General features: G+C 41.9%; 2 protein-coding genes and 1 long non-coding RNA gene across 3 annotated transcripts; 1 reads left to right on the plus strand and 2 right to left on the minus strand.

The window, feature by feature from the left end:
* Nucleotides 1-110: 110 nt before the first annotated feature.
* On the minus strand, nucleotides 111-6,650 carry LOC108165889 (uncharacterized). The gene is made up of 2 exons (XR_001776226.1): nucleotides 6,563-6,650; nucleotides 111-338 (listed from the first exon to the last, which is right to left on the minus strand). It is a non-coding gene; the product is annotated as an uncharacterized LOC108165889 (long non-coding RNA).
* aldh1l2 (aldehyde dehydrogenase 1 family, member L2) lies at nucleotides 1,951-22,225 on the plus strand. The gene is made up of 23 exons (XM_008401503.2): nucleotides 1,951-2,203; nucleotides 4,067-4,211; nucleotides 6,604-6,838; nucleotides 9,865-10,030; nucleotides 10,102-10,203; nucleotides 10,727-10,816; nucleotides 12,720-12,854; nucleotides 12,994-13,119; nucleotides 13,210-13,301; nucleotides 13,690-13,837; nucleotides 13,925-14,044; nucleotides 14,115-14,242; nucleotides 14,669-14,819; nucleotides 14,900-14,970; nucleotides 15,054-15,159; nucleotides 15,365-15,452; nucleotides 15,538-15,631; nucleotides 15,711-15,810; nucleotides 16,819-16,917; nucleotides 18,371-18,536; nucleotides 18,769-18,874; nucleotides 18,972-19,171; nucleotides 19,352-22,225. The coding sequence occupies exons 1-23, from the start codon at nucleotides 2,156-2,158 to the stop codon at nucleotides 19,405-19,407; spliced, it is 2,772 nt and encodes a 923-aa protein (XP_008399725.1). The 5' UTR covers nucleotides 1,951-2,155; the 3' UTR covers nucleotides 19,408-22,225.
* Nucleotides 22,226-22,484: 259 nt separating this feature from the next.
* Nucleotides 22,485-26,303, minus strand: nopchap1 (NOP protein chaperone 1). The gene is made up of 4 exons (XM_008401504.2): nucleotides 26,159-26,303; nucleotides 24,898-24,972; nucleotides 24,689-24,822; nucleotides 22,485-23,474 (listed from the first exon to the last, which is right to left on the minus strand). The coding sequence occupies exons 1-4, from the start codon at nucleotides 26,286-26,288 to the stop codon at nucleotides 23,310-23,312; spliced, it is 504 nt and encodes a 167-aa protein (XP_008399726.1). The 5' UTR covers nucleotides 26,289-26,303; the 3' UTR covers nucleotides 22,485-23,309.
* Nucleotides 26,304-26,428: the final 125 nt, after the last annotated feature.

Below are 26,428 nucleotides of genomic sequence, written 5' to 3' on the forward strand. Positions count from 1 at the left end.
CAATTCAAGCCATTGATTTTAAAACAACTTATAACCAATTCTTGTCTCAAGGTCTGAACTGAACAGAAAAATGGGACAAAACACAGGACAAAAAAAATCAATAACTGATGAGTTCTGCAGGCCGGAGCTGTTTTAATTTCTCCTTCAGTAGAAGAAGTGAGTGATTATGCAGACGGGGTTCTGTCTCGCTGCCAGGTGTCAGCTGATCGCTCAAACCTTTGCTCCTCAGGAACCTGTGCAGGGCAGTCGAGTTTGGACGGTGCCAGATGTGTTTTTGTTCCGTTTGTTCTGTGTGGGAGTTCTGGCAGGTGAACGGTCCAAAAGCCTGAGAGCTCCGTCTGTACAGTACAAAACGGAAAAGGCAAATACTGAGCACTCCATTACAAACTTCTTCTGTTTTTACCGGGTTTTTATTTTGTCTCAAATCATAAAACAAACTGTTAACTTCAGGGATAACCTGAGTAAATACAAGCAGCAGTTTTCAAATGAGGATGTTTATTAACCCTTTCATGCATAAATTATGATCCTTTGTGTCAGGATTTTTTTCCTCAATTTTTTTTATTTTCTTAAGGCATAAAAAAAGGTAGGAAGCATTATTTTTTATTTTTTTTTTATTTTTTTAGATGATCAATTGTAATTTCCTCCAAATAGTTATTCGAAAAATACATTAGTAGTATTGTTCTTTAGGGGTTATCTGATGTCAAAATATTTTTTACTTGCAAGAGTCATTTACAGCAGAAGGAGGAACAGCTTTTTTTATCTGTCAGCCATATTGGATTTAACAAAAATAATTTCTTGCATTTGCAGCTGATGGCCAGTAGTTGATAGTGTATTTTATTATGCATCAGTGTCCACTTTAGTGGTCTATGTGCATTTATAAGAAGACAAGAAGCACAAGAAAAGGGCTTTTAGATAGTTGTCCACTGTAGTGACCACTGGGGTTAAAAGAAAACGTGATCCGAAGTGCAGAATCACACATTCAAATACTTGATTCATCCCTAAGGAGTATTAACTTTAATAACTCATATCATATTGTCATTGTGGATGGCAATGCTGTGAGCAGGAAGTCAATTTTTCAGCAATCTGAAGCCTCTGACTGAACACTGTATTTGTGTAGCCGTCTCTGACCGTCACGACATGCTAACAGCTCAATTTCCAGGCAGCAGAGAGACGATATTCCACAGTAAGATATTCCTGGATTGAATTGTTGATTCCATCAATTGTTCTAATCAACAATTTAAAGAGGAGCTTTTGCAGCTCCTCTTTATGTCTGTGGCCCGATGCTGTACATAAAAAAATCCAGGCAGAGCAACATTGGAGTCAGAGATGGTCTGAACTTCCTCCTTCTCTCTCTGCTCTGCATCCATGAAGCCTTTCCAACTCCTCTGCCATCACAGTTCACATATCATTTGAGCTTTTGTGATGCAAATCAGCTCGTTGTAAAAAAAACAACTAAGCTTGTTGCTATGCCATCATTTCAAATGTCCAAATGTAAAAATGTCAGAGTGGAAATCCTCCCTTTGGACAGCATGCGAAACCAGAGGGAATAACTGCCTCAACCAAAAACATGATAAACCAAAAGTTCACTTTTGATAAACCAAGTGGTATATTGCATGTGGTATAAAACAAACAGCATTTCAGGAAAGGAACATCCAGTCAAACATGTGATGCTACGGGTTTTGTTTCAGTTCTATCAAATGGATTCTGATTTCTAGCAGAAAATCCAGACGAAGACTGTGCTTTCTGAGTGGCCTAGTTAAAGCTCGGATTTAATCTGACTGCTATATTTACTCAGATAAAGAGCAGAGCAGCCTGAGAGGAGCATCCCTGGTATTGAACGCGCAGCGTGATCGCGCACGTACAGTACGTGCCGTGTCGCCCCGTGGCCGTGGCGGGTATAAACCGGCTGCGTCAAGCCCACACCACGACGACAGACAGACAGTAACTGCCTCCAACCAACCCGCTCTGCGCTCGCGTCACACACTGGCACCTGCGCGCGCACGCAGACGCACACACACATACACACACACACACACACACACACACACACATAAAGAGGTGGCGGCGGCGCTCAGAGCTCCAGAGCGGGCTGGAACGGATCCCTCATATTCCCTTCTTACTTCCATCTATTTTTATATGCACTAACTCCGCCATCATGCTGTGGACAGCGACTCAAGTCTTAAGGAAATTCTCCACCTCCTCCGTGAGTAACACCGAGCTTCCTGCTCGGATCCCGGCTGACTGTCACACTGGTGTCTGGCGATGTGAGCAGCTCAGTCAGAACTGCGGGATTACGGTTCTGCAGCGTGACAGTTTGCCACGTTGTTTCCTTACGTTTCACGTCGGCGATCATAAACTGTGCGAGACGGAGGGAGTTGGATGAAACGCGCTCCGTAGTGAAACACACGATTAACGGCTTAGCATCGCGCCTGCAGGCAGGACTGGAGGTTCCCTGTCGCGCCTGCTGCAGCCTCACTGTTGGCACTTTAACCAGTTTGTCAGAAGCTGCTCTGTTGCTACTGTACGTAGTTGCTTTGAATGCATCATGAAGCGGTGCGGAGACGCCGTGCAGCAGCAGAGCGCGTTTGATAAGTCCATGTATGAGAGGGAGCTTGGGAAACCTGACACGGTCCCCACATGGGCAGCTCCTGTCAGACGGATGGGGCCCCAGGCGAGCATTTAAGCTCTCTGGACTCCTTCAGCCACAGAGCCGATCTGACAGCGTCATCAGTGGGATTTGATTTGATTGAATATTCCTGAATTATGGGGATAATTTCCAGGCTTTTTTTTTTTTTACTAATTTCTAAGATATTAGTTCACCCAGAGGGAAAAGTCTGCTTGTAAAAATAGGTTCCCACTTGCAAGGAGCTACCTGCTGCAGAACATAAAAACACAGGCACCCGCAAGATCGTAAACTTTACACAGATGTGTTGATAGTTCCCGCAAGTTTGTAAACGTTACTTTTTTTACTCTTGCATTCCAGATGCATGATATTGGATTTTTGGTCAATATTAGACAATGCCGATATACTATTTGGCTTATAACCGATACCATTAACGAAAGTATTTTATTATACCTACTTACTGAAACTATATAGCTTTCTCAATTTTGGAATTAAAATACTGCATTATCTTTGTCAATTTGTGGATGTGGAAACTATATGCACATCTTTGAAAACTTTACACAAGTGCGCAGAGTGTGTCCTTAGTTGTATAAAGTTTCAGGGGCCACATCTTGTAAAGTTGATGGTGAAAACTACTCAGGTTTGTAAACTGTTTGTGGGCGTGTAGAAATCTGTAGGTTTACACACACATAGACTGTTACCACTTATAAACTTTAGACAGATGTGCTGATAGTTCCCACAAGCTTGTAAAGTACAAATAGTATGTTTGGAAATTACGTGTGTAAACTTTACTACATAGGTGTGGGAACAGATCCCACATATTCGTCAACTTTACATGTGTTGGGACTTTTCCCATACATTTATAAGTGTGCGAACTGCGCCCACATTCTTGTATACATTACACTTTCTGGAGTGCTTTGTAAACGTTATGTTTATATAGGCAGTACCCACATCTCTGTAAAGTTGATTTCAGTGAAAAGTGTTCACATATTAGTTAACTTTACATGTGTGTGGACAGTATTCATATGTTTGTGCATTTTAAACAGGTGTGTGAACAGGTGTGTGAACCATACACACACACGTTGTAAACCTGAAATGTGTGTGGAGTAGGCCCACACATTCATAACTTCACACTGCTGTGTGAACTGTTCCCACAAACCTGTAGAAATGTTTGTGACTTTTCAAGCGACTATGACTTGAATAAAGCATGGATAGTTCAACCAATTGTTCCTAATATGAGGCTGGTAAAGGGTGTGCATAAATTAGGAACTGTTCCCACTTAGTGGGAACATACCCACCCAGGTTTAAAAACTAATAAGCAATGAGCAAGAAGTACTGTGTAAGAGTGTAAACACTACATGTAAACGATGAGAGTGTAAGAAAAGGTCTTTTAAAGCATCGGAGGTTCACTAAATCTAACAGATTGTGTTTTTCTCTTTCCAGCATTACTACCAGAATAAGCTAAAACTGGCCATTATTGGTCAGAGTCTGTTTGGTCAAGAGGTGTACAGTAACCTGAGGAAGCAGGGTCACAAGGTCGTGGGTGTGTTCACAGTTCCTGACAAAGATGGCAAGGCCGACCCCCTGGGTGAGTCAACCGTCTGTAACTGCTGCTCTTTTTCTGTCGTCACATCGTTGCTGTTTGATGTTGACGCAATTTAGAGTTAACACAAACACGTTCATCTTCTGGTCCTCATGTTTTAAACATTTTCAACACATTAGTAAAGTATGAAAATAAAAGGTTGTTTAACAAAGCAAAATAGTTTCAGGTCTTTTATCAAACGTTAACACAAAAAATTACTTTCAGTTTAAACTAGTTGGGTTTGATGCTGTCTTCAGGAAATTTGACAAGTTTTCTTACGACATAAAACTGAAGAAAAATGAACAACCTTTTGTAAATATTATGCTTCACAATGTGAAAAAAAAGAATTGGGTTGAGGAAATGCTCATTTCAGGCAACAGTATTTGCCTCCTTACATATTTCTCTTTTTTGTGTTTCATTAAAATGTTTTTAGATCATCAGAAAAACTTTCACACTGGACAAAAAGAATATAAATCAACACAAAATGCAATTTTCAAGTGACAATTCTATTAAAAGGAAAAAGCAGCTATCCAAGCCAAGCTGAGACTTTGTGAAAAAGTCATTTCCTGTGATGGTAAATTATAAATTGACAATAAACAAAAAAGCTCCAAAAACTAAAACGTTTTGAAAATAAGAACATTTTTCTAATTGCTAATTACTGCCTAACTTTAGACAAGTGGGTGACAGTGTTACTCTGTTTTTCTGTAAAAATATATTTTTAGAAAAATATTATGATTCCATTTACAGGAGCCACGAAAAACAACAACATTAGGTAGATTTTTAGACTTCCTGGGAGGACCCCTGTGAAAACTTTACTATCAAGAGAGTTTGTTGTGGATCTCAGCTGTGGGTCAGCAGAGGCCGGCGCTGTGGCTGAGGTAGATGTGTGTTGACTGTGCTGTGCTCTGGGACAAAGACATGCCTTTATCCCGTTTTGGCTAAGGCAGAGTGATTCCATTGTCTGTGCTGGAAGAGGCACAGAGATGAAAAACCAATGAATCGTTTGCAGGAAGCTGTAGACTTCCAGGTCTTACATCAGGTTAGAAAATATCCCAGAAGAATCTGAGTAGAGTTTGGATTTTGTTTCAGCTTTGTTCTGGATCTGCTGGCCTGAGAGTTTTCAGGTCTGGCTGTGGAGTCCTTTGACCTCCATACCATATAAAGTATAACAAGCTTGTTTATGCTGCCTGAGGTGCTGCTTCCTGCCAAGTTTGTCACATTTTATTGTACTTGTGTGTATCTGGATAGAGCAGGCAGATCTGGTTAGAACCAGATCTATTAAAGCTTATCTAAATTATGTTGAACTGGCTGAAACCGCTGGTTACTCTTTATGAAGAGCATTAAATCACATCTCTTTCCTGTTGCTGGAATCTTTTGAAACCTTTCCAAACACATCAATGGAATCTAACCAGATAGGTTTTTTTAATGTCTAAGAACATTCTGGTATAGTTAAATAGGTCATCAACAAAAGTTCTTTGAGGGCTTTAACATTATTTGAACATGAAAGCATTGTTTTTCTGTTCTGGCTGTAGAACTCTGGAGCAGATTGTGTCGCAGCGTTGCTGAGTGGAACATGGGAGTTTGGTTTTCCAGTCTACCTCCTGAGAGATCTGACGGGAGGTCACTGAGTGAACATTGGGTGCTAAGAATGCTTTAAAGATCTACCAAGTTCTTGCAACCAAAGAAATGTTTGTGTCCGTTGTCTTGGAACAAAGTTGAGTCACTCCCAGTACAGATTGTACAGCTGGTCACTCATCCTGTTGAGGCTGTTCATGGACAGAATCTGAAAGCGTACTTTCAGAGAGGATGGTGTCTGGTTTGGGAACCTCGTGGTCTTATGTTTGACTTTATGCAGATGATGTGCTGCTGTTGAGCTCTTTACTTATGACCATCATGAAGTGACCAGGGTGAGATAAAGATCCAACAACTCTAAGGCCATTACCCTAAACAGGAAAGATGTTATTCGTTTTTGCCTCTAGCAGAGGATTTTAAGGATCTTGGTGACTGACTCATTGGAGCTTCTTCTCCAGCTCTGCTCAATTAATCATAACTTAGACATAATGCAGATACAAGCAGTCAAAAATGACCGTCCTCCATTAGACTCCGCCTTATAGACAGATTAGAACCTCCATCATCTAAGGGACATTGTAGAGAAGTGGAATAAAGCCACTGGCAATTTGTATTAAAATTCCCAAACTGCATTCTCAGCAATTTCTATGAAAAAAAGTATGAAAACCATAGAAACTTTTATGTGTTAATGTGAAAGAACCCTTTAAAGTATCAACAAATCTCATTAAAGCCTATAAAACGTAAAATTAATTTGTGAATGTTCTGAGTCTGATTCTCTAAGTGCTGACCTGTCCAACCTGCAGTTCTCACATCTCCTCCTCACTGTTAGCTGTGGCAGCGGAGAAGGACGGGACGCCCGTGTTCAAGTTTCCGAGGTGGCGCGTCAAAGGGAAACCTATCCCAGACGTGGTGGACGCGTACAAGTCGGTGGGCGCAGAGCTCAACGTCATGCCCTTCTGCTCCCAGTTTATCCCCATGAACGTAATCGACCATCCCCAGCACGGCTCCATCATCTACCACCCGTCCATCTTACCGCTGCACAGAGGAGCTTCTGCCATCAACTGGTGAGAAAGAAAGACCGGTAACACTTTATTTGAAGGGTTGTGCATAAGACTGACATGACACTGTCATAAACATGACATAACATCTGTCATGAACATGAAGGAGTCTTTATGAATGTTTATGACGGTTGTCATGAAGTGTCATTCTGTAAATAATAACACTTTTAATGCAAAGTTGCTGTAAAAGTTGCATTAAAAGCCCATTAAAAATGGCAACTTTGCATTAAATTATCATAATTTACAAAATCATGCAAAGTTGGCATTTTTAATGGACTTTTAATGCTACTTTTCGAGCAACTTTGCATTAAAAGTGTTATTATTTACCGAATTACACTTCATGACAACTGTCATAAATATTCATAAAGACTTCTTCATGTTCATGACAGATGTTATGTCATGTTTATGACAGTGACATGTCAGTCTTATGGACACCTTTCAAATAAAGTGTTACCGAAAGACCATATGGAAGATTAAGACCGCCTGTCGCACTTTAATGTCATCTTTTCTGTTGAATCATCTTGCACAAACCTCCAGTGCTCTCCAATGTGTAAGTGAAAGTAAAAGTTCCAAGCTGGTTCTCTTATCTCTCCCTGTCTGTTCCCCTCCCTGGTTATTAATGATTGTGAACAACTACAGTCATGGCCAAAAGTTTTGAGAATGATTCAAATGTTAATTTTTCCAAAGTCTACTGCTTCTGTTTTTATAATGGCAATTTGCATAAACTCCAGAATGTTATAAAGAGTGATCAGCTTAACAGCAATTAATTGCAAAGTCAATATTTGCCTAGAAAATTAACTTTATCCCCCAAAACACATTTCAACTTCATTGCAGCCTTAAAAGGACCAGCTAACATGGTTTCAGTGATGGCTCCATTAACACAGGTGTGGGTGTTGATAAGGACAGGGCTGGAGATCAATCTGTCATGATTAAGTAAGAATGATACCACTGGACCCTTTAAAAAGAGGCTGGTGCTTGGCATCATTGTTTCTCTTCTGTGAACCATSGTTATCTCTAAAGAAACACATGCCGTCATCATAGCACTGCACAAAAATGGCCCAACAGGGAAGAGCAGCTAGAAAGATTCACCTCAGTCAACAATCTATGGCATCATCAAGAACTTCAAGGTTCCATTGTTGCCAAAAAGGCTCCAGGGCGCACAAGAAAGACGAGCAAGCGCCAGGACCGTCTCTTAAAAGTGGTTCAGCTGCGGGATCGGGCTACCAGCAGTGCAGAGCTTGCTCAGGAATGGCAGCAGGCAGGTGTGAGTGCATCTGCACGCACTGTGAGGCGGAGACTCTTGGAGCAAGGCCTGGTCTCAAGGAGGGCAGCAAAGAAGCCACTTCTCTCCAGGAAAAACATCAGGGACAGACTGATATTCTGCAGAAGGTACAGGGAGTGAGTGGACTGCTGAGGACTGGGGTGAAGTCATTTTCTCTGATGAATCCCCTTTCCGATTGTTTGGGACATCTGGAAAACATCTTGTTTGGAGAAGACGAGGTGAGCGCTACCACCAGTCTTGTCTCACGCCAACTGTAAAGCATCCAGAAACCATTCATGTGTGGGGTTGCTTCTCAGCCAAGGGAGTCGGCTCTCTCACAGTCTGGCCTAAAACAGCCACGAATAAAGAATGGTACCAGAATGAGAGCAGTTTGGTGATGAACAAAGCCTTCTCCAGCGTGATGGAGCACATTGCCATAAAGCAAAGTGGCAACTAACTGACTCAGGGAACAAAACAGAGATTTTGGGTCCATGGCCTGGAAACTCCCCAGATCTTAATCCCATTGAWAACKTGTGGTCAATCATCAAGAGACGGGTGGACAAACAAAAACCGAGGAATTCTGACAAAATGCAAGCATTGATTGTGCAAGAATGGACGACTATCAGTCAGGATTTGGTCCAGAAGTTGATTGACAGCATGCCAGGGAGAATWGCAGAGGTCCTGAAGAAGAGGGGTCAACACTGCAAATATTRACTTGTTGCATTAACTCATTCTAACTGTCAATAAAAGCTTTTGTTACTCATAATATGATYGCAATTGTACTTCTGTATGTGATGAAAACATCTGACATACACATGAAAACCAGAGGGCAGCAGATCATGTGAAAATATAATATTTGTGTCATTCTCAAAACTTTTGGCCATGACTGTACTGTATGTTTGCAGCTGTTTCCCGTAAAAACGGAGTTTTTTTCAAATCTCAAATTTTTTACCCCGTCACTTAACTTTTAAAAAATCTGACAATACCTAAACTTTAATTTGTGTCTTTCCTAGAATAATTTAAGGCAAGCACATTAGTAAGGACTTTATCTATAGTAGTGCCATGAAGCATTAAGTACAATGGTTGTATCACCTTTTTTCCCTCATAGAGCTTTATAAACTGTTTGAGTTGTTCTCTGGGGTTTTACAGTTGCTTGAAAACAAACATACATCAAGCTAGCTTTGTGTTTTCATGTGTTTTTTTTTTCTTTAAGAAACTAAGTGTAACATTTGCCTCATCACCACTGGTTCATAAAAGTACCATTCAAAAATATTCACCCTCATTGAATTGTTTCACACTTTCAATGTATTTTATTGGGATTGTATGTAATACAACAACCATAACAAAAACAATTTTTAGCATTAAAAGGGCAGTATTATGCAAAATTAACTTTTGTAAACCTTACATCATGTTATAATGTTTTTCTCTCATCAACAACATACCTGGAGTGTTGCCTTGATTCTTTCATGCATGTTTGAGAAATCCTTTGATCTCCATGGCAACCATTCAGCTGTGCAAAACGCCTGGGAGGATCTAGCTCCGCCTTCGAGGCACAGCACTTCCTCAGAGCTGCAGCTTCCAAGCTATTATAGTATTTTTACAACAACTGAAGGCTTAGTTACTTGGTTGTGCTATGAAATGTCCCTATATGTCTAGAAAACACACAATACTGTCCCTTTAAGGTTTTTGGGTCTGAGTCTGGAGCAAGTTGAAATTGTCTAAATGACATGTTGGCTTTTCAAATCCCTCATAAATCTCTGCTTATCTCCAGGACTCTTATTCACGGTGACAAAAAAGCTGGCTTCAGCGTGTTCTGGGCCGACGACGGCCTGGACACGGGCCCCATCCTGCTGCAGAGGGAATGCAGCGTAGAGCCCAACGACACGGTGGACATGCTGTACAACCGCTTCCTCTTCCCAGAGGGCATCAAAGCCATGGTAACCAGCGGAATGTCAGCACAACCCCTTTTACCCAGACATATACCACCAACTGTTACTTGTTGTGTCAGGTGGAGGCAGTGCAGCTCATTGCTGATGGAAAGGCCCCTCGAATCCCCCAGACAGAGGAGGGAGCGAGTTACGAGGGCATCCAGAAGAAATCCAACTCCAGGGTGAGAGCAAACCGTAGAGTTAGAGTTATCTATGACATGCTGCCGCTGTCTAAAGAAAACCCGGCACTCTAAAGACAAATTAGTGGATGTCATTTTCCATCAAACACTAAACCAGCTCAAGTTTTACATCCTGCATTCCAGCTTTTACTCCCACAGTCATCAGCACTTATCAGGTTCAAGCTGTTGGCCGGCTGCTCAGAGTAAAACAGCCTGATTCAGAGTCACGTGGACAGGTACTGTTACACGGCTCACACAGCTGAGTGAGAGCAGCTCTTGACTGGTTCATGCTAGTTTTTTCTATTGGTGGAGCTGATCTTAACCGCTTTCTGATTTGCCACGTCGCTGGCTGCTTGCTCCACTGTTCTATTCTCGGCACAGGCATTGGCCTTCACCTGTCGTTCCTCCGAGCGGCCCCCTGGGGGCAGCACTGGGTTGTTTTGGCTCCCTCCTCACGCAGGTCCCCCCTTCAGAAAATAAAGTGAGCGCTCAGCAGTGCTGACTCCGGCCTCTCCCCGTCTCCCAGGTGGACTGGGCCCAGCCAGCTGAGGCCATCCACAACTGGATCCGTGGCCATGACAAAGTCCCTGGAGCGTGGACTGTCATCGACGGTCAGGTGAGTTTACCGGAACACGTGCAATAAAAAACAAAACAAAAAAAAGACCAGAGCAGATGGTACATAAAGCCTGAGGGACATTCTATTGTTTGGTCAGAGTGTCATGCACAAGTATGCACACCCTTTGGAGTTTTTCACATTTTCTCACATTATAATCACAACATTAGGTGTGTTTTATTGGGGTTTTATTGGATAGATTAAAGCTGTCCAAAGTGTGGCCCTCGGAACAATTTCATGCGGCCCCTGCTGCATTTAAAAGAATGGTACCAGTTTGACCCTCCTGTGAGCACTTTAGGCATTTTTTAGCATGACAATTTCAACGAAAAAGGAAATTCTACTTTAATGGAAAGTGTTTTTTTTATAATAGCCATGTTTCTGTTTCATTCTAATGTCATATTATGTACAGCTACAAACATTCAGTGACGTTTTACTGGAAAAATAAAGGACTAGAGCACATTAATTCTACTATTAAACTTGGACGAGGGGTTCTTTGAAAAAAGTTCAAATTTTTGTTGTTTGGAATTGTTGAGGAATTAAATAAGTCTTATCTTAGGTGAAATACTGAGTCAATCAAGAATGAATCAAAATGCATTTTGATTATTATTTTATTAAGAAATAAAACAAAGAATATGAGCATTGACTCTCCTGGCTAGTCCAGGGAAGTGAAAAAAAGATGAAGGTACATTGCTTTTCACATCCACCAGCCCTACAAAGATGGGAGAAAAAGGGAGAATCCCACCAGTTTCAGTTTACTTCACAACTTCACAACTCTGGTATTTGCACCTGCAGACTGTGACCCTGGATGGTTCAAACCCCATTCAGATATACTCTTTATGTGTTTCCAGTGAGCTGCTTCCAACATGAAGGGTGCTTTATAGCTAAAATCGATTGGTTGATTGATTGAAATAAAACAAAGTTTGACATAACAGAATAAACTAAAGTACACTAGACCAAATACACTGACAAAAGTCTTAAAACATTGGGAAACTGTCTGACTTTAATGAAGACAACCAGATAAAAAAGTTCATAACAAAATGATTTGTTGGAGAAACAACATGGCCCCTGAGTACTTTCAACTTTGGGACTCTGGTTCATGTTCCAAAAAGTTTGGACACCCCTGAAGGCTGAATCAATCCTTTGATGAACAAATGTTCACTGAAAACACAGCAACAACTCTGTTGGTGTAAGTCTACAGGAGTTTGATGTGGGTTTGGGTTTGAACTTTGGTCGATTTTAACACATGATTGTGCTTTGATTTTAACAACGTCAATGTAGCTCGGACGGCATTCTTAGGGTTGCTATCCTGCTGGAAGGTGAACCTTCACCCCCGGCACAACATACTGCCAGTTTATCATCATCATCATCATTGCAATATCAGTGTGTGAAATGTTCATGTTTGTGGAGGAGTCCATCCATGATGGGCTGTTTGGAGACCAGTAATTATTGACTAATATATTCAATGTGTCATGAGTTTGGATATTTCCAAAATGCTAAAAGTAAAAAGTGATGGAAGAGTAGATGGGAAAGAGAGGAAAAGCAAATATGGTAACTGATGTCACCATTGCTATAGTTACCATTATTGCCATCTCTATTGTGCAGATCCAACAATGAGAATTTCTACAAAAAACACACAAATCTGCTGAGATTAAATGACACGCAGATGGACTGCTTTCTGCTGGTTGTTTTATTTAGAGGTGTCAAATCACACTACACATTCGTGATTTTTATTTGTTAAAAAATGCAACAAAAAATCAACACAAAGTTGTGCATCAACATGTTGGTCTGTCACATAAAACCCAACGCAGAGGTTTGTTGAAAAAGACCCATGAAAACGTTTCTTGGATGTGAATACTTTTACAAAGCAGAGTTTCTGTTCAAACTGCTTATCTCTGCCTTTCTGCAGCCTGTGACCCTTTACGGATCGTCCATGTTGGGGGGGTCGGTACCAGCCGGTCAGGCCCTGGAAATCGAGGGGGCTTCCCAACCCGGCCTCATTACCAAGTCCGGGCTGGTTCTGTACGGAACCGATGGGAACGCCGTGAGTTCTCCTTCCTCACGACTCTAAACAAGCATCCAGAGCAAACAGCAGCAGATACGGCCGCTTGTTCAAACAAACTCTGATGTGTTGGCGTGACCTCGCCGCCGTGTTTTTAACCTGGCTGTTGTTTGACCGGCAGCTCCTGGTGAAGAATCTGCAGTTTGAAGACGGAAAGATGATTCCTGCTTCCAAATACTTCTCCTCAGGAGAAAGCTCCAGTGTGGAGCTGACCGATGACGAGAAGAAGATGGCTGAGGAAATCAGGGCAAGCACAACACGCCGTTAGGTTGCCTCTGTGACCTTTTGGTGCATAGACAGAAGAAAAAAATAAACTGTTTTTGTTGTTTACTCAAAGAACATCTGGAAGGGAATCCTCAGCAACGTGGGCGCCATCGAGGAAACGACAGACTTCTTCAAGTCCGGAGCCGCTTCCATGGACGTTGTTAGGTGAGACAGAAGGTCCAGTGTTGGGCTGGAATCTGCCAAATCTTATGCGGTAAAGAGATAAAAAATAAAACCCATGCAGCTGGTCCTTTAACAACCACCCTGATTTGTCATCCAGTTGTTCTCTGACTGAGGCTAATCCAAGTTTCCTGAACTGACTCAAAGTAATATTTAGTTTCAGCAAACAATTACAATATCGACGCCGATGTGGGCTCACCAAATTCCATAAAGCTGGAAACTTTTTTTTAAAGAAATGATTAGAATCATCTGAATACATTCTAGGCTTCTATTTCTCCATAATCCAGCAGCAGTGGCCCCAACATGCAGGAGTTCTGTCAGTGTTTTGTGGCTGCGGTTCGGACCAATGATGAGGCGTCCTTTCCGTTTGCAGGTTAGTGGAGGAGGTCAAGCAGAAGTGTGCAGGCGTCCAGCTGCAAAACGAGGACGTGTACATGGCCACCACCTTCCACGACTTCATCCAGCTGTTCGTCCGCAAGCTCCGAGGGGAGGACCAGGAGGAGGAGCTGGTCGTCGACTACGTGAGTCTGACGGTCTGACAGAAACAGAACGACAATCTGGAAGTCGGGTGAAGCCTTCGTCTTTCTGTTTCCTCTTCGTCTTCGTAGGCAACCAGAGAAGTGAACAACATGACGGTGAACATGCCGTACCAGTGCTTTATCGATGGAAAGTTTGAGGATGCAGAAAATGGCAAGAGCTACGACACCATTAATCCAACCGATGGATCTGTAAGTTCATCCATCCATCTGTCCATCCAGCCGTTCATCCATCCACTTCATCCGACTGTTTCCTCCGCAGGTGATCTGTAAGGTGTCGTATGCGTCAGTGGCAGACGTGGACCGGGCCGTGGCTGCTGCTAAAGAAGCTTTTGATTCTGGGCCGTGGGGCAGGATGAACCCCAGAGACAGAGGAAGTCTGCTCTATAAGTAAGTAGCTCCTCCTAGTGGAAGCCAGACGATCAGTTTGGTCAGAACTGCATTTTTTTCTGCTCCTCCGTTTTTGTCTTTGCAGGCCATTTACCTAAATTTTTTGGAATGCAAACGTACATTATTTTTCAGTTTTACATTTAGTCCCATCATTTCTACCTGTTTATGTACATCTTCTGTTTTTATACACATATAAAGTTATCCAGTATTTTTCAGAGAAGCGGTGACCAGAGGTTTAAATCTCCAACCTGCTAATTCAGATTTCTTTTTAAGCACAATAAACTGGATTATTTAAATAGTTTTTGGTGTGGCCCAGCTTCAAATTTTAAAATGTCCTTCTGTGGTTCTACTTATAGTTATTCACCACCCACCCAAATATAATGATGGTAGCCGACCTTTGACCTTTACTTCCTTTTCTCCCTTCAGGCTTGCTGACCTGATGGAGGAACACCAGGAGGAGCTGGCCACTATTGAGTCCATTGACTCAGGAGCTGTTTACACGCTCGCCCTGAAGACACATGTGGGCATGTCCATACAGACCTTCCGCTACTTTGCAGGCTGGTGTGACAAAATCCAGGCAAGCTAACAACTGTCACGGACACGCTACTCTGGTCTCAGACTAGAAGAGACACTATGATGCGGTTCTGTTTGCTGCAGGGCAAGACGATCCCCATCAACCAAGCCAGACCCAACCGGAATCTGACCTTCACCAAGAAAGAACCTCTGGGGTAGAGCCTGACCAACGCTGACTCAGTTTCTGTTGTGAAGATGTATTTCACTGTGTTTTTCTTTTTTCTTTTCTATATGCTAGAGTTTGTGCCATAGTTATTCCATGGAACTACCCTCTGATGATGCTGGCCTGGAAGAGCGCAGCCTGTCTGGCAGCTGGAAACACACTGGTCCTTAAACCTGCTCAGGTGCAGACATTTCATCCTCTGTATTCTTTCCTGTTTCAGTTTCAGAAAGAATACATTAAATAGTTCCATGTGAGTCATTAAGCTGTATATGCAATGGTAAACTGTTCAACATATGAGGACCTCTGAATGAGCAGGAGCCAAATAAAGTTTTGTATTTTTTGCAGGTTTACAGTCTCCATTAACTGCACCTCTGCCATGTTTCCAGGTAACTCCTCTGACCGCTCTGAAGTTTGCTGAGCTTTCTGTGGTAGCCGGAATCCCAAAAGGAGTCATCAATATACTGCCAGGCTCAGGTAAAATTAGCATTGATGCATAAACAGCAAATCAGAATGGATTATACGAAGGAGCGTCACTCTGATTGGCTGTTTTCTCCTCCAGGCGGCATGGTGGGTCAGAGACTCTCCGACCACCCGGACATCCGCAAGCTGGGCTTCACCGGCTCTACTCCAATCGGCAAACAGATCATGAAGAGGTAACAGGGGAGGCTGGCTCGCTGATTTCATGAGCAAGTTGCCTTCCTCACAGTTTCTCTCCACGGTTCCTCCCTGCAGCTGTGCGCTTAGCAACCTGAAGAAGGTTTCTCTGGAGCTGGGGGGAAAATCTCCCCTCATCATCTTCAGCGACTGCAACATGGACAAGGCGGTTCAGATGGTGAGAGAACATCCATCTGGAAAAGAGGCTTTTTAGTTTGGTAGCTTTTTTTTTAACACAAGTGGATTCCAATGCAGTCCAGGGTATTTTCTTTTATTTGTCCTTCCATTTTTGTTCTACCTCCCTTTCTTTCTTGAGTTCTTCCTCCCTTCCCATTTGTCGTTAGTTCCTTTCCTTCCTACTATTCAGAAATGGCAAACTTCAGTATTTTCTATTTTAAGATGGAGAGAAATGTGTTGGAGGAACCCTGGTAAAACGGTGATTATGGACGAAGACACTTTTCTGTCTAAAAGAAAAAAATAAAACAGAAAGAGGTATCAGAATGATATATCTCTTTCTATTCAACCTCTGAATATTTTGTTTCAATGAGGTAAAACCTGATGTCTTTGCAAGTGGTACTGTATGTAGTTTGTTTTTGGAATATTACATGAAGGTGATGTTGTGATTATCATTCTGATACCCACTATAGTTCACTGCCAAAGTCTACTACATTTATGTTTAAAATCTGGCTTCTTACAAAGTTTAGGTTTGATTTAAGTTTTCAAGGTTTGGAAAAGTGTTAAAAAAGTAAGAAAAGTTCCAATCCCAGGAACACGCAAGCTCAACCTTTGTCTCATCTGACCGTAGCTCACAGTTCTAGTTAAAGTCCGTGGTGAGTTTAGCAAGCGCAACATCTTTACATTTCTGTTGGAAGGACTGAACAGGCTTTTTATTTATTGCTGTTACATCACATATGTGTATGTTTAGACCCAAAGTGCTTTCGTTTATTTCCATTTGTCTACTTAAAGTAGGATGTTCTCTTCTGTTTCTCATTTTTAAGTCTGGCTGCTAACCTCACGTATAACCCAGGGAAACATTACTAATCCAAATGTCTTAGCTACTAGTAAAATAGAAATTGCAAAACTTGTTTTCCTATCTAATTCTGAAAAAAATGTAGAAGAATCATCAACGGGTTCAGTTTAATTGAGCCCAACATGATCCATTCCATAACCCTTGTGCTTTCTGCAGGGCATGAGCTCAGTGTTTTTCAACAAAGGGGAGAACTGCATTGCTGCTGGACGCCTGTTTGTGGAGGAGTCCATCCATGATGAGTACATCAGCCGAGTGGTGAGTGAGTATACCTCAACACCGACATGCTGTGCAGTAAAGGAATGCTTCCTTTCACGCCAAGTTCTGCAGAGGCCGGGTAATAAACCAATCATTTCATGGTTTGGGACAGATTGGAGACCAGCCTTTGAGGACAGAGACTGGGAACCACAATCCTTCATTTGCTGAGAGGCATTCATAGACACGACCATTAGCATCATGTTCTTTTGACTTTGATCAGGTCAAGCTTCTGTCGAAGGCTGGTGTCCTGCAACTTCCAGATGATTCTGGTCTTAACTCACCTAAATCAGACATCATGTCATAAGCAGAACTTTGTAGAACCTGACTGCATTCAAAGGAAGAAATTTAGCCATTTGATTCTAGTGTGTTGGACTTAAGACAGCAGCGGGACTCCTGTCCCTGAGGACTGACTTAATGAGTCCCAGTAACTGTAGGGTAGAGGTGGGCAATCACAGTCATCGAGGACCAGTGTCCTGCAACTCTTAGATGTTTCCCTGGTCCAACACACTTCACTCAAAGAACTGAATCACCTTCTAAGTGCAGTCAACTTCTCCAGAGTCCTGCTAATGACCTCATTATTTTAGGATATTGAAGTAGAAACGCATCTAAAAGTCACAAGACACGGTCCCTCAAGGTCTAGAGTTGCCCTCTCCTGATGTTAGGCTTTATTGCCTCTTTTCGACTGAGCAGTGTGACATGGATCGGTGCGGTTCAGTATGTCGTTTCATGGTCCGACAGCGTTTTCACCTCCAGTTGAACTCTCACAGGGCAGACAGGGTTAAACCCAAACACCCAACTCAGCTTTAGGTGTTTGTTACCAGGGTGAAGACAAACGTGACTCTCTCGTGTGTCTTGTTCTTGTCACAAGCAGTGACGTTTTTCTGTCCCCCAATCAACGGACTGTGATGCCAGTACTGTATCAGGGTCCGGTGGACCTACAGGTGAAGCGGTACAGGTCAGTTGATTTGGCCAAACCAAACCGCGCAATAGAAACAGTTACTGTTGAAGTATTTTCAAGGACACTATAATACCAGAATTAGTAAAAAGTCACTTAAAGTACATCCAGTGATGTATGATGGCCACCTTAACAAATGAATTATTTCCTCCCAACATCAGATCAGTTCTCTAAAACATCCAACTATTATATTAGTTAATAGATTTTAGTCGATGTTACCAATAACTGTTACCTGGTGGATGTTTGTTGGCAGTAGCCATGTACTGTACATTTGAAAACGTTCACTATGAACTTACACTTCTCCGCCAGTAGAGGTCAGTGTATGGAGTTCTACGCCAGAGTCCACTGTAGCAGCTTGTCTGTGGGTATGTCAGTACAAGAAAGTAGCTTTCAAATACCGATACACCATAGTATCTATTATGTATAAAATAAGCAGAACATGTGTAATTAGTTTGTTTATATTAAAGCTGGTCTTTTCGTGTCTTTACACTCTGTTAGGTAGAGGAGATCAAGAAGATGAAGATTGGAGACCCTCTGGATCGCTCCACAGACCACGGTCCCCAAAACCACAAAGCTCATCTGGACAAACTGCTGGAGTACTGCGAGACAGGAGTGAAGGAGGGAGCCACACTGGTGTATGGAGGCAAACAAGTCGACAGGCCAGGTACAACACACATTTTACTGGCTTTCCTGATGGATCTTATGCCAGAACAGACAGTTGAACAAATCAGACTTTTGCTGGCAACTGTTTTTGTAACTCGTGCATAGTATTAAAATATGTTGTGACTTTTGTTTCAAGGTTAAAACTCCTCATCCTGGATTGATGAGGAGTGGTTAAGACATGATCAAGCCAGAGTTAATAGCTTAGTTCAAGTCTGTTTCTCCTTGTCCTCCAGGTTTCTTCATGGAACCCACTGTGTTCACTGATGTAGAGGACCACATGTTCATTGCTAAAGAAGAGTCCTTCGGTCCTGTCATGGTCGTGTCCAAATTCAAAGATGGGTAAGTTAAGGGGGAGGAGGATTAATCTTTGCAATTACTGTGTGGTTTGAGTTAATCGAAGTCTGACTCTTTCTTTTGTCCGCTCCATCTAACACAGCGATGTGGACGGTGTGCTTCAGAGAGCCAATGACACAGAGTATGGCCTGGCCTCAGGCGTGTTCACACAGGACATCAGCAAAGCCATGTATGTCAGCGAGCGACTGGAGGCCGGAACCGTGTTCGTAAACACCTACAACAAGACCGATGTCGCCTCGCCTTTTGGAGGCTTCAAGCAGTCGGGCTTCGGCAAAGACCTTGGTCAGTGAAAACATTTGCTACTTGGTGAAATAATAATAAATAAAAAAAACAAGTAACCGTCATTAGCTTTTATACTTAAACAAATCCCATGTACTCTCACAGAGACAAGGGTAGAGTTGCTGAATCTATTCATGAACCTCGAGTTGAAAAAGTCCTAAAGTGTTTCTGTCTTGTCCACAGGAGAGGACGCCCTCTTGGAATACCTCAAAACCAAAGCAGTGACTGTTGAGTACTGAGCCACCAGTTTATTCATTTACAATGAACTCTGACTCACTTCCTGAAAGAAAAGGAACTTTTTTCACCTGGACTGTACCAGCAGCTACAGAGAACTCCGTTGTTCTTCTGGGCCACTTGAGCTTTCTTGGAAATATTACACATATCTTGAACAAAGGGAAGGTTTTTGTTATTGCTGTTTTATACATGTGAACTTGCATTCAAAGCCTTACATTGATGCCACCCCACCTACGGGAAGCAAAGCTTTGGTTGACGGTGTTTGCAAAATTGAGGTTCTTCAGGGTTAAGCAATGGAGAAAGAAGAAAATACTGTGAGCTTAAAGACATCACTCCTTACAATGTTTGGTCTTTCTCAGCATCATGAACTTGTCAAGCTGCCTTCAGTTTTCCCATTGTACTGTTTCTTGACCCTATTTCAAGATACATCCATTCCAAAGCCTGCTACTGGAATGAGAAGGAGAGTACTCATTTCAGTAGCAGTTCACACGGGAAGATTTTTATGCTGATTTTTGTCCCAATTTCCCCCTTCTGACAATCTTAAGTACTACCTGATTAATAAGAGGTATTCCTACCTGGTGTGGTGTGCTAAGAGTGAATGGAGTCCATTTGGAAGGATGTTGGAATCGCTCCAAACTAAAACCGGGAATATTCAACATGTTGGATTTTCTTGGCCTGATGTCGCAAAGCTGTGTGTGATATTCCCTGAGGACAAACAACGGCCAGCACTGTCTTCAGTAACTCTGAAGAATCTAAATTAATGAGTTACAGCAACATTTAATTTCCCTTGGGATTAATAAAGTATTTTTGAATTTGAAACCAGAACGCAGCCTGTTGAATATGACATGAAACCACTCAGAATGCGAGGCTACAGAAACTTGGAATCCTAAATAAAGAAGACAAATCCAGAAAGACCAGTGGATGTCAGAAATGACATTTTTTGCATATTTTTTAAGCATAATCCATCGCCGTTGCTTCTTCCCAGTCAGCCATGTTTGTTTACTCTGAATTCATGTTTGGTCTCGTACGAGATTTCCCGTCTGACATCTGAATGTTGTTGAGTGAAATCAGTTCATGTGTGGTGTGTTGCTCCTGCTCCTGCAGTGTGTGTGGCTCGACATCACACACACTGTACAGCCAAACCTGTTATACCTGAGAGAAGGAAGTCGACACTACTGGGGTTTGCGATAGTCTTAATTTTGGTCCCAGTAATGGGCCATAGTGTTTAAGGAAGCCTTTGAGCTGTTGTGTGTTATAGCAGAAACTGCACAGTTCTTCACTCTTGGACAAAGTGAATGTTTTTATGATCCAGTGTGTCTGTATGCATTTTTAGTCAAATACAGCCAATTCTACATTGAGTTGAACTAAGCAAACTTGCCACGTAGGGAAGTCTCAAGTTATTTAACTATAATCATTTGTCCATAGTTCTGTGAAATAAACTCCGTCTTCACAGTAGTATTGTGATTGTGTCCAACTGAACTCACTCTCCAATGCTGTTCCTGATGCCTTCAGTTTTTCTTGACGACATATATTTGGTCCAAAATGGAGTTAAAGTCAGTGACTTAACATAAAATTGAAGGACTACCATTTGAGCTGCTCTCTGCGCAGCTCTCCCCCGCAAAATCTGCAGCCTCAACTTAGCATTTCGGAAGACACAGCACCCGGTACAGTCTCTCTTTCACTGTGAATGTCAATGCAAAGCATGACATTTCTAGATTCATCAGATCAACAGAATAACGACTGTGGTTATTTATGTTTTCTTAATGGCTTGCGTTGCCCCTTGACAGAATGCCGCCATGGGCAGTGAGCCGTCTCCCAACTCAAACACCACCCTCTTTAAATTCTAGGGCTTAGAGGGTGTGCCTAGTTTTTTATTTTCAAACTTTCATTTTGGCTTCATTGGTTAATAACTAGGGTAATGAAATTTAAAACCTGGCAAAGACCAAATCGTTGATACATTGATACAGGAGCTACTTGTATTGTTCCTGTGGTGATGGTGTTAGGAGTAACAAGTAGAAAGGGAGTGGCTAGTTTATCTCTGTCTATCTACTGTCACAGTTTAGTTATTTTCAAATGTCAAGATTATTTTATTGATCCCTGCAGAAAAATTATTTTGTCCAATTAACACAAAATACAGTAAAAACAAAGTAAAATGTACCATAGTGTACAGTCACCCAAACTACCAGGTGTGCAACATGCCACAGACAGTACAATACACTCAGCCAGGCTCTTAGCCTAACTGACTGTTGGTGTTATGTATTTTGATGGTGTGGGGATAAATGACCTCCTGAGGATCTCAGTCCTGCAGCCCAATGACTGGAACCTTTAGCTATAGCAGCTCTTTAGCTCAGCCAGGACGGAGCGGAAAGGGGCAACCGTTACTGATCGGGTTGCTCTGTGCCATCCTCTAGTAGACCCTCTCAAAAACAGTCCCAACAGGATAAAACCAGAGCTTGTCCTGACATTTCCTGTTCTTCTTTCAACTAGTCACCACAGCAAACGAGATCTTTCTAATGTGGGGGACACTGGTCATCACATAAATCTCCTGTTTCCTATTTGTTCCATCAAACACCATCCAGATGTAAAAAAAATTCTCTTTTTCAAAATTATATGTTTTTGACTATTTCTTACAAAATAAAGATATTTTAATGTTTCATGTTTTCACACTTCACTGTATTCATCACCGTAATGCCATATAGATGTTTTATCCATTACTAATTTCACAAAGTGAAGAACGTTTTCTACTGTGAAAGGCAGTAAGGGAGTGTTTTCTTACTTTAAGGAAAATGTGACGCTGTCCACTGAATAAACAGTAACCGAGTGCTGGAGTGTCTGTGTCATTTTTGTGGTGGTGATTTATAGCTCAGAAAATCCAGTGACGCATGGAGACTTAGTGGTTTTCAGAGTCACCATGTGGACCACAGCTGGAACCAATGAGTGTATGGATGTTGTTAGAGGAGGATGGCTATGATGGTGTCCAACAGCAACATACAGTCAGATAGCCGGATACAAACTCATAGAGTTTCCTCCACAATGTGACTCTTGCGTTAAAATAAATAAATAATTTCCACATACAACTTGACCTTGTTACCGTATCCTCCACATTTATTGGCAGGTTGGGTAGCAACCAGTAAAATGTCAAACTGAAACAATTAGCAAAATCAAACCTTTAATTAGATCATATTTACCAAGGGGAAAAAGCACTTTAAGCAGAACATTATTTACATAAGATATGTTCCACAGAAACTGTCACTCATTTATGTAGAACAGCACTTCTCTTATAAAATCGCATAAATTTGAAGTAAACCTTGCGCAAATAGTCGTCCATAAAGTTTACCAGTGACCGGTTGTTACATGACCTATGCACATCCTCCATAGTCCTGGGTTTCCTCTGACGCTGTTTGTCAGCCTCTCTACTCTTGATTTTGTTCTGATTTGGTGACGGTCTTCTTGAACAACTCAATGAAGACCCATTACAGATCTCTTGACTGCCACGCAAAACATGACATGACTCCCCGGGCTTCTAGAAAAAAAACAGCCCCTCCATCGTGCTCATCAATGGGCCTGAGGTGTTGTGTACCATTGATTGTTGTCCCTATATGATATCGTCAAGTTTCTTGAGAGGAAGCTTCCCCATTGAATGCTTTTCTCATTCGTTTATGTACTCTGACAGGAAATGCAAAAGTAGACTGTTGCACTTAAATGATAGCAGAAAGCGTACATTAGGAACCTGCAGGTTTGGGCCTAAACTCATGGAAGGACTCACTGATCACTAGTGGAAGGCCAAGCTGGATGAGGTAGTCCCATCATATGTTTATAAAAACTCCCATAGGGATGATGAAAAGCTGCCACTCTGTACTTTGGGGCGTTCTGCTAACCGTCCAACAGAACTCTGCAGCTGACTCTCCTACTCCAGGACCTGGATGCTGGCCTTTTTGTTCCCTCCGCCTCCGGGCAGCTTGAGGTTCCTCTCTGTGATCTCAGCGACGTATTCCTCAGACTCGGACTCAGACGTCTCCTCCTCCTCTTCTGATTCGCTGCCCGACTCGTTCAGCTCCACCACAGCTACGTCCTGGACAGACAGGAGCACATGATCTTTATCTGAACACTAAAATAACGGAACGTCCAATAATCTCTGCAAAACACCGCTAGTCTGACGAGTGCTTTGCCTCTGTCAAACATTACGGGGGAATTTGTATAACTGATGTCAGCGTTCCCAGGAGGTTCTGATCATTTTACCAGGTGATAATCCTCTGAAGGAGGAAACTAACCTGACAGGTCTACAGGTGGAGCTCAGTAAACTAGAAAATCGGAAAAGGTTCATTTGTTTCTGCAATTCAAAAAGTGAAACTTCTGGCTCACAGAAAACACTGAATGTCTCTTTAGACCAATAGCAAAAAAAAAAATAAATTCAATGTGGGACTACAGAAAGGTATTTCCATCCACTCTGTGCTATATGAACTCAAAACATGAAAGATGCTCTTTTGCATCTCACATGATTCCTCTTCCTTGCCTTCCTTTAATCCTTCCACTTGATTTTCCAGAAAAGCTAGTCAGAGTTCACATTGAGAAGGACGGAGCTGTAAACATGACTAATCCTGGAAGAAAACCTGCAGAACCAGGAAGCTGTCTCTGCTAAGAGCTTCCAGGCAGTGTTTGCTGTTTTACGTCCAAGCTTGGTAACACTTTACACTGCCTTGTGAAAGTATTCAGCCCCCTTGAACTTTTCAACCTATTGCCGCTTTTCAGGCTTCAAACATAAAGATCCAAAATGTTTATTATTTTGTGAAGAATCAACAACAAGTGGACACAATCATGAGGTGGAACAAAATCTATTGGATATTTTAAACTTTAACAAATAAAAAACTGCAAAGTGGGGCATGCAATATTATTTGGCCCCCTTGCGTTAATACTTTGTAGCGCCACCTTTTGCTGAGATTACAGCTGACACCATCATAAACATGACATAACACCTGTTATGAACTTGAAAGAGTCTTGAAGCGTCATTCAGAAAATAACACCTTTAATGCAAAGTTGCATTAAAAGTCCATTAAAAGTGACCTTATTTTTATGAACTAAGTAATTAATGAAGACTCCTTCATGTTCATAACAGATGCTATGTCATGTTTATGACAGTGTCACATCAGTCTTATGCACACCCCCTCAAATAAAGTGTTGCTCTTAACTTTAAACACTCATCAGCTGAAGGCTGTAGTGCGCACACACACTCACACACGCACACACACAGACACACACACACAACTGATCAGACTGAGCGACACTCACCATCTCTATGACCCGTTCTGCCTTGTCCACGTTCTGAATGTCAAAGTGTCCTTCAGGAGCCTCCTCCAGCTGCTGCTTCAGCTTCTCGTTGGCCTCAGCCATCCGAGGCAGGAAGCTCTGCAGGCGCTCCAGGACTGAAGGGCAGAAAAGGTTTGAATGTAAATGTTACGGGCAAACTTAAGGCCAGATATTTCAGGAGGAGGTCTCACCGCTGCTCCTTGGCACCCGCTCCGTCTGCAGGGATCGGCCCGCTCCGGGCTTCAGGAGGAGCTTCTCACTGAGGCCTGGAGGAAAAACAGCAGCGGGTCAAACAGAGACAGGAGGAAGAAGAGGACACTTATTAACATCGCTTTTATCCGTTTTATGTTACAGTGGAAATACTGATGTTTTTAGAAAGAGTAATGTTTGTAGGATTCCAAGCCTCCTGCAGAAAATATCCTCTCATCCCAAATGTCCAAAAGTGATAATTATATGGACAAATCTTCTTTAGAGGTCTTTGGAGGAAGCATTAGGTTCTAAATGAGCTTAAAAAAATTAACATAAGATGTAGCAATTAATCAATTTGATCAAGTGATCAGAGATTAGATGATCAATTACTGCAAGATCACAGTTCTTCCTTTTCATGACAGGCAACAAAAACAAAGAACTCTCACAGTTTGTGCTCCATAAAATCAGCAGCTGGTAAAAGCCTGATTGGAGCATCTACAGTGGAAGCCAGACGCTGATAAAGAAATTGATCAAAATAATGTGATCACTGTAATAAATTCAGGAGATTTGGCCGTTTGCTGGTCTGAAGAATGCAGATGGAAAAATATGAGCAGTGAACTTAGAGAAGTAATGCTGGCTGCTCAGCAATGTGGGAAGAGTTATGAGTTCATTGCTCAACTGCGGCTCGGACAGATGCAACCCAAACAGAAAGACGTTGCCTTCTACAAGTCAGTAATTTTAACACTGTCTTCATTCAGAGGCTTCTTCAAATACACTGCAACATAGACTGCTGCAGGAGGCTCCGTCACAACTGTAACCATTTCTCATAACTCTTTTTAGAAAACATTAATAAGTTGAAGAACAAGTTTATTTCTATTTACCTTTAGCCACGTTTTAAGGAATTAAACAGGACGAGCTAACTGCTTATGTTTTCATGCAGTTTTTCCATGCAAGAAAAACATGGAAATACTGCACAATTTTCTATTTCTATTATAATTAGGACGTTGTCGAAACTATTGCTTCCGCAGTTAGCGTCCACCAAAACATGAGAAAACAACACCTGCTGTTTACTTATAGCCAGTAGATGACGCTGAGAAAATTTTCATAAAACATGTTTTTAGCGCCGTTGACCCTATTCCTGAAAAGGCCAGTACACCGTTAATTAGCTTCTCACAGTAAACGGTGTTTTATAGAATAGAAATATCCTTCATTGTTATTATTCAACATCCACTAATTCATTGATAGTGAAGAAAAAATTCAGACCTCCATCGTTTCCACAAGACAGTAAAGACTGGGAAATGTTTTTCTTCGTGTTTAGGTCCATGTTGGAAGGAAAGTTTAACTCGGCATGTGCAACACATGTAGCTAACACCTGGCTATGATTTCCGGACATTACCACACTTATATTTGTTTAGCACCACCTACTGTTTAGGAAGACTACTGAAGCTAAAACAAATCTATATTAAAAAATGTATTTCAGAGTCCACTTGAAAAAAAAAATAAAGCCCTTATTAAGCTTCTTCACATTTAGAT

The sequence above is a fragment of the Poecilia reticulata genome, linkage group LG23 (assembly GCF_000633615.1).
Source record: "Poecilia reticulata strain Guanapo linkage group LG23, Guppy_female_1.0+MT, whole genome shotgun sequence".
NCBI classification, from domain to species: Eukaryota; Metazoa; Chordata; class Actinopteri; order Cyprinodontiformes; family Poeciliidae; genus Poecilia; species Poecilia reticulata.

Excerpts from the sequence above, each read along its gene's own strand:
- aldh1l2 (XM_008401503.2), top strand. The coding sequence starts at position 2,156 with ATGCTGTGGACAGCGACTCAAGTCTTAAGGAAATTCTCCACCTCCTCC. Across the intron at positions 10,817-12,719 it reads GGACTGTCATCGACGGTCAG|CCTGTGACCCTTTACGGATC; the intron begins GTGAGTTTACCG and ends GCCTTTCTGCAG. Across the intron at positions 19,172-19,351 it reads GGGCTTCGGCAAAGACCTTG|GAGAGGACGCCCTCTTGGAA; the intron begins GTCAGTGAAAAC and ends TCTTGTCCACAG.
- nopchap1 (XM_008401504.2), bottom strand. The coding sequence starts at position 26,288 with ATGTCCGGAAATCATAGCCAGGTGTTAGCTACATGTGTTGCACATGCC. Across the intron at positions 24,973-26,158 it reads GTCTTGTGGAAACGATGGAG|GCCTCAGTGAGAAGCTCCTC; the intron begins GTCTGAATTTTT and ends TTTTTCCTCCAG. Across the intron at positions 24,823-24,897 it reads GCGGGTGCCAAGGAGCAGCG|TCCTGGAGCGCCTGCAGAGC; the intron begins GTGAGACCTCCT and ends TCTGCCCTTCAG.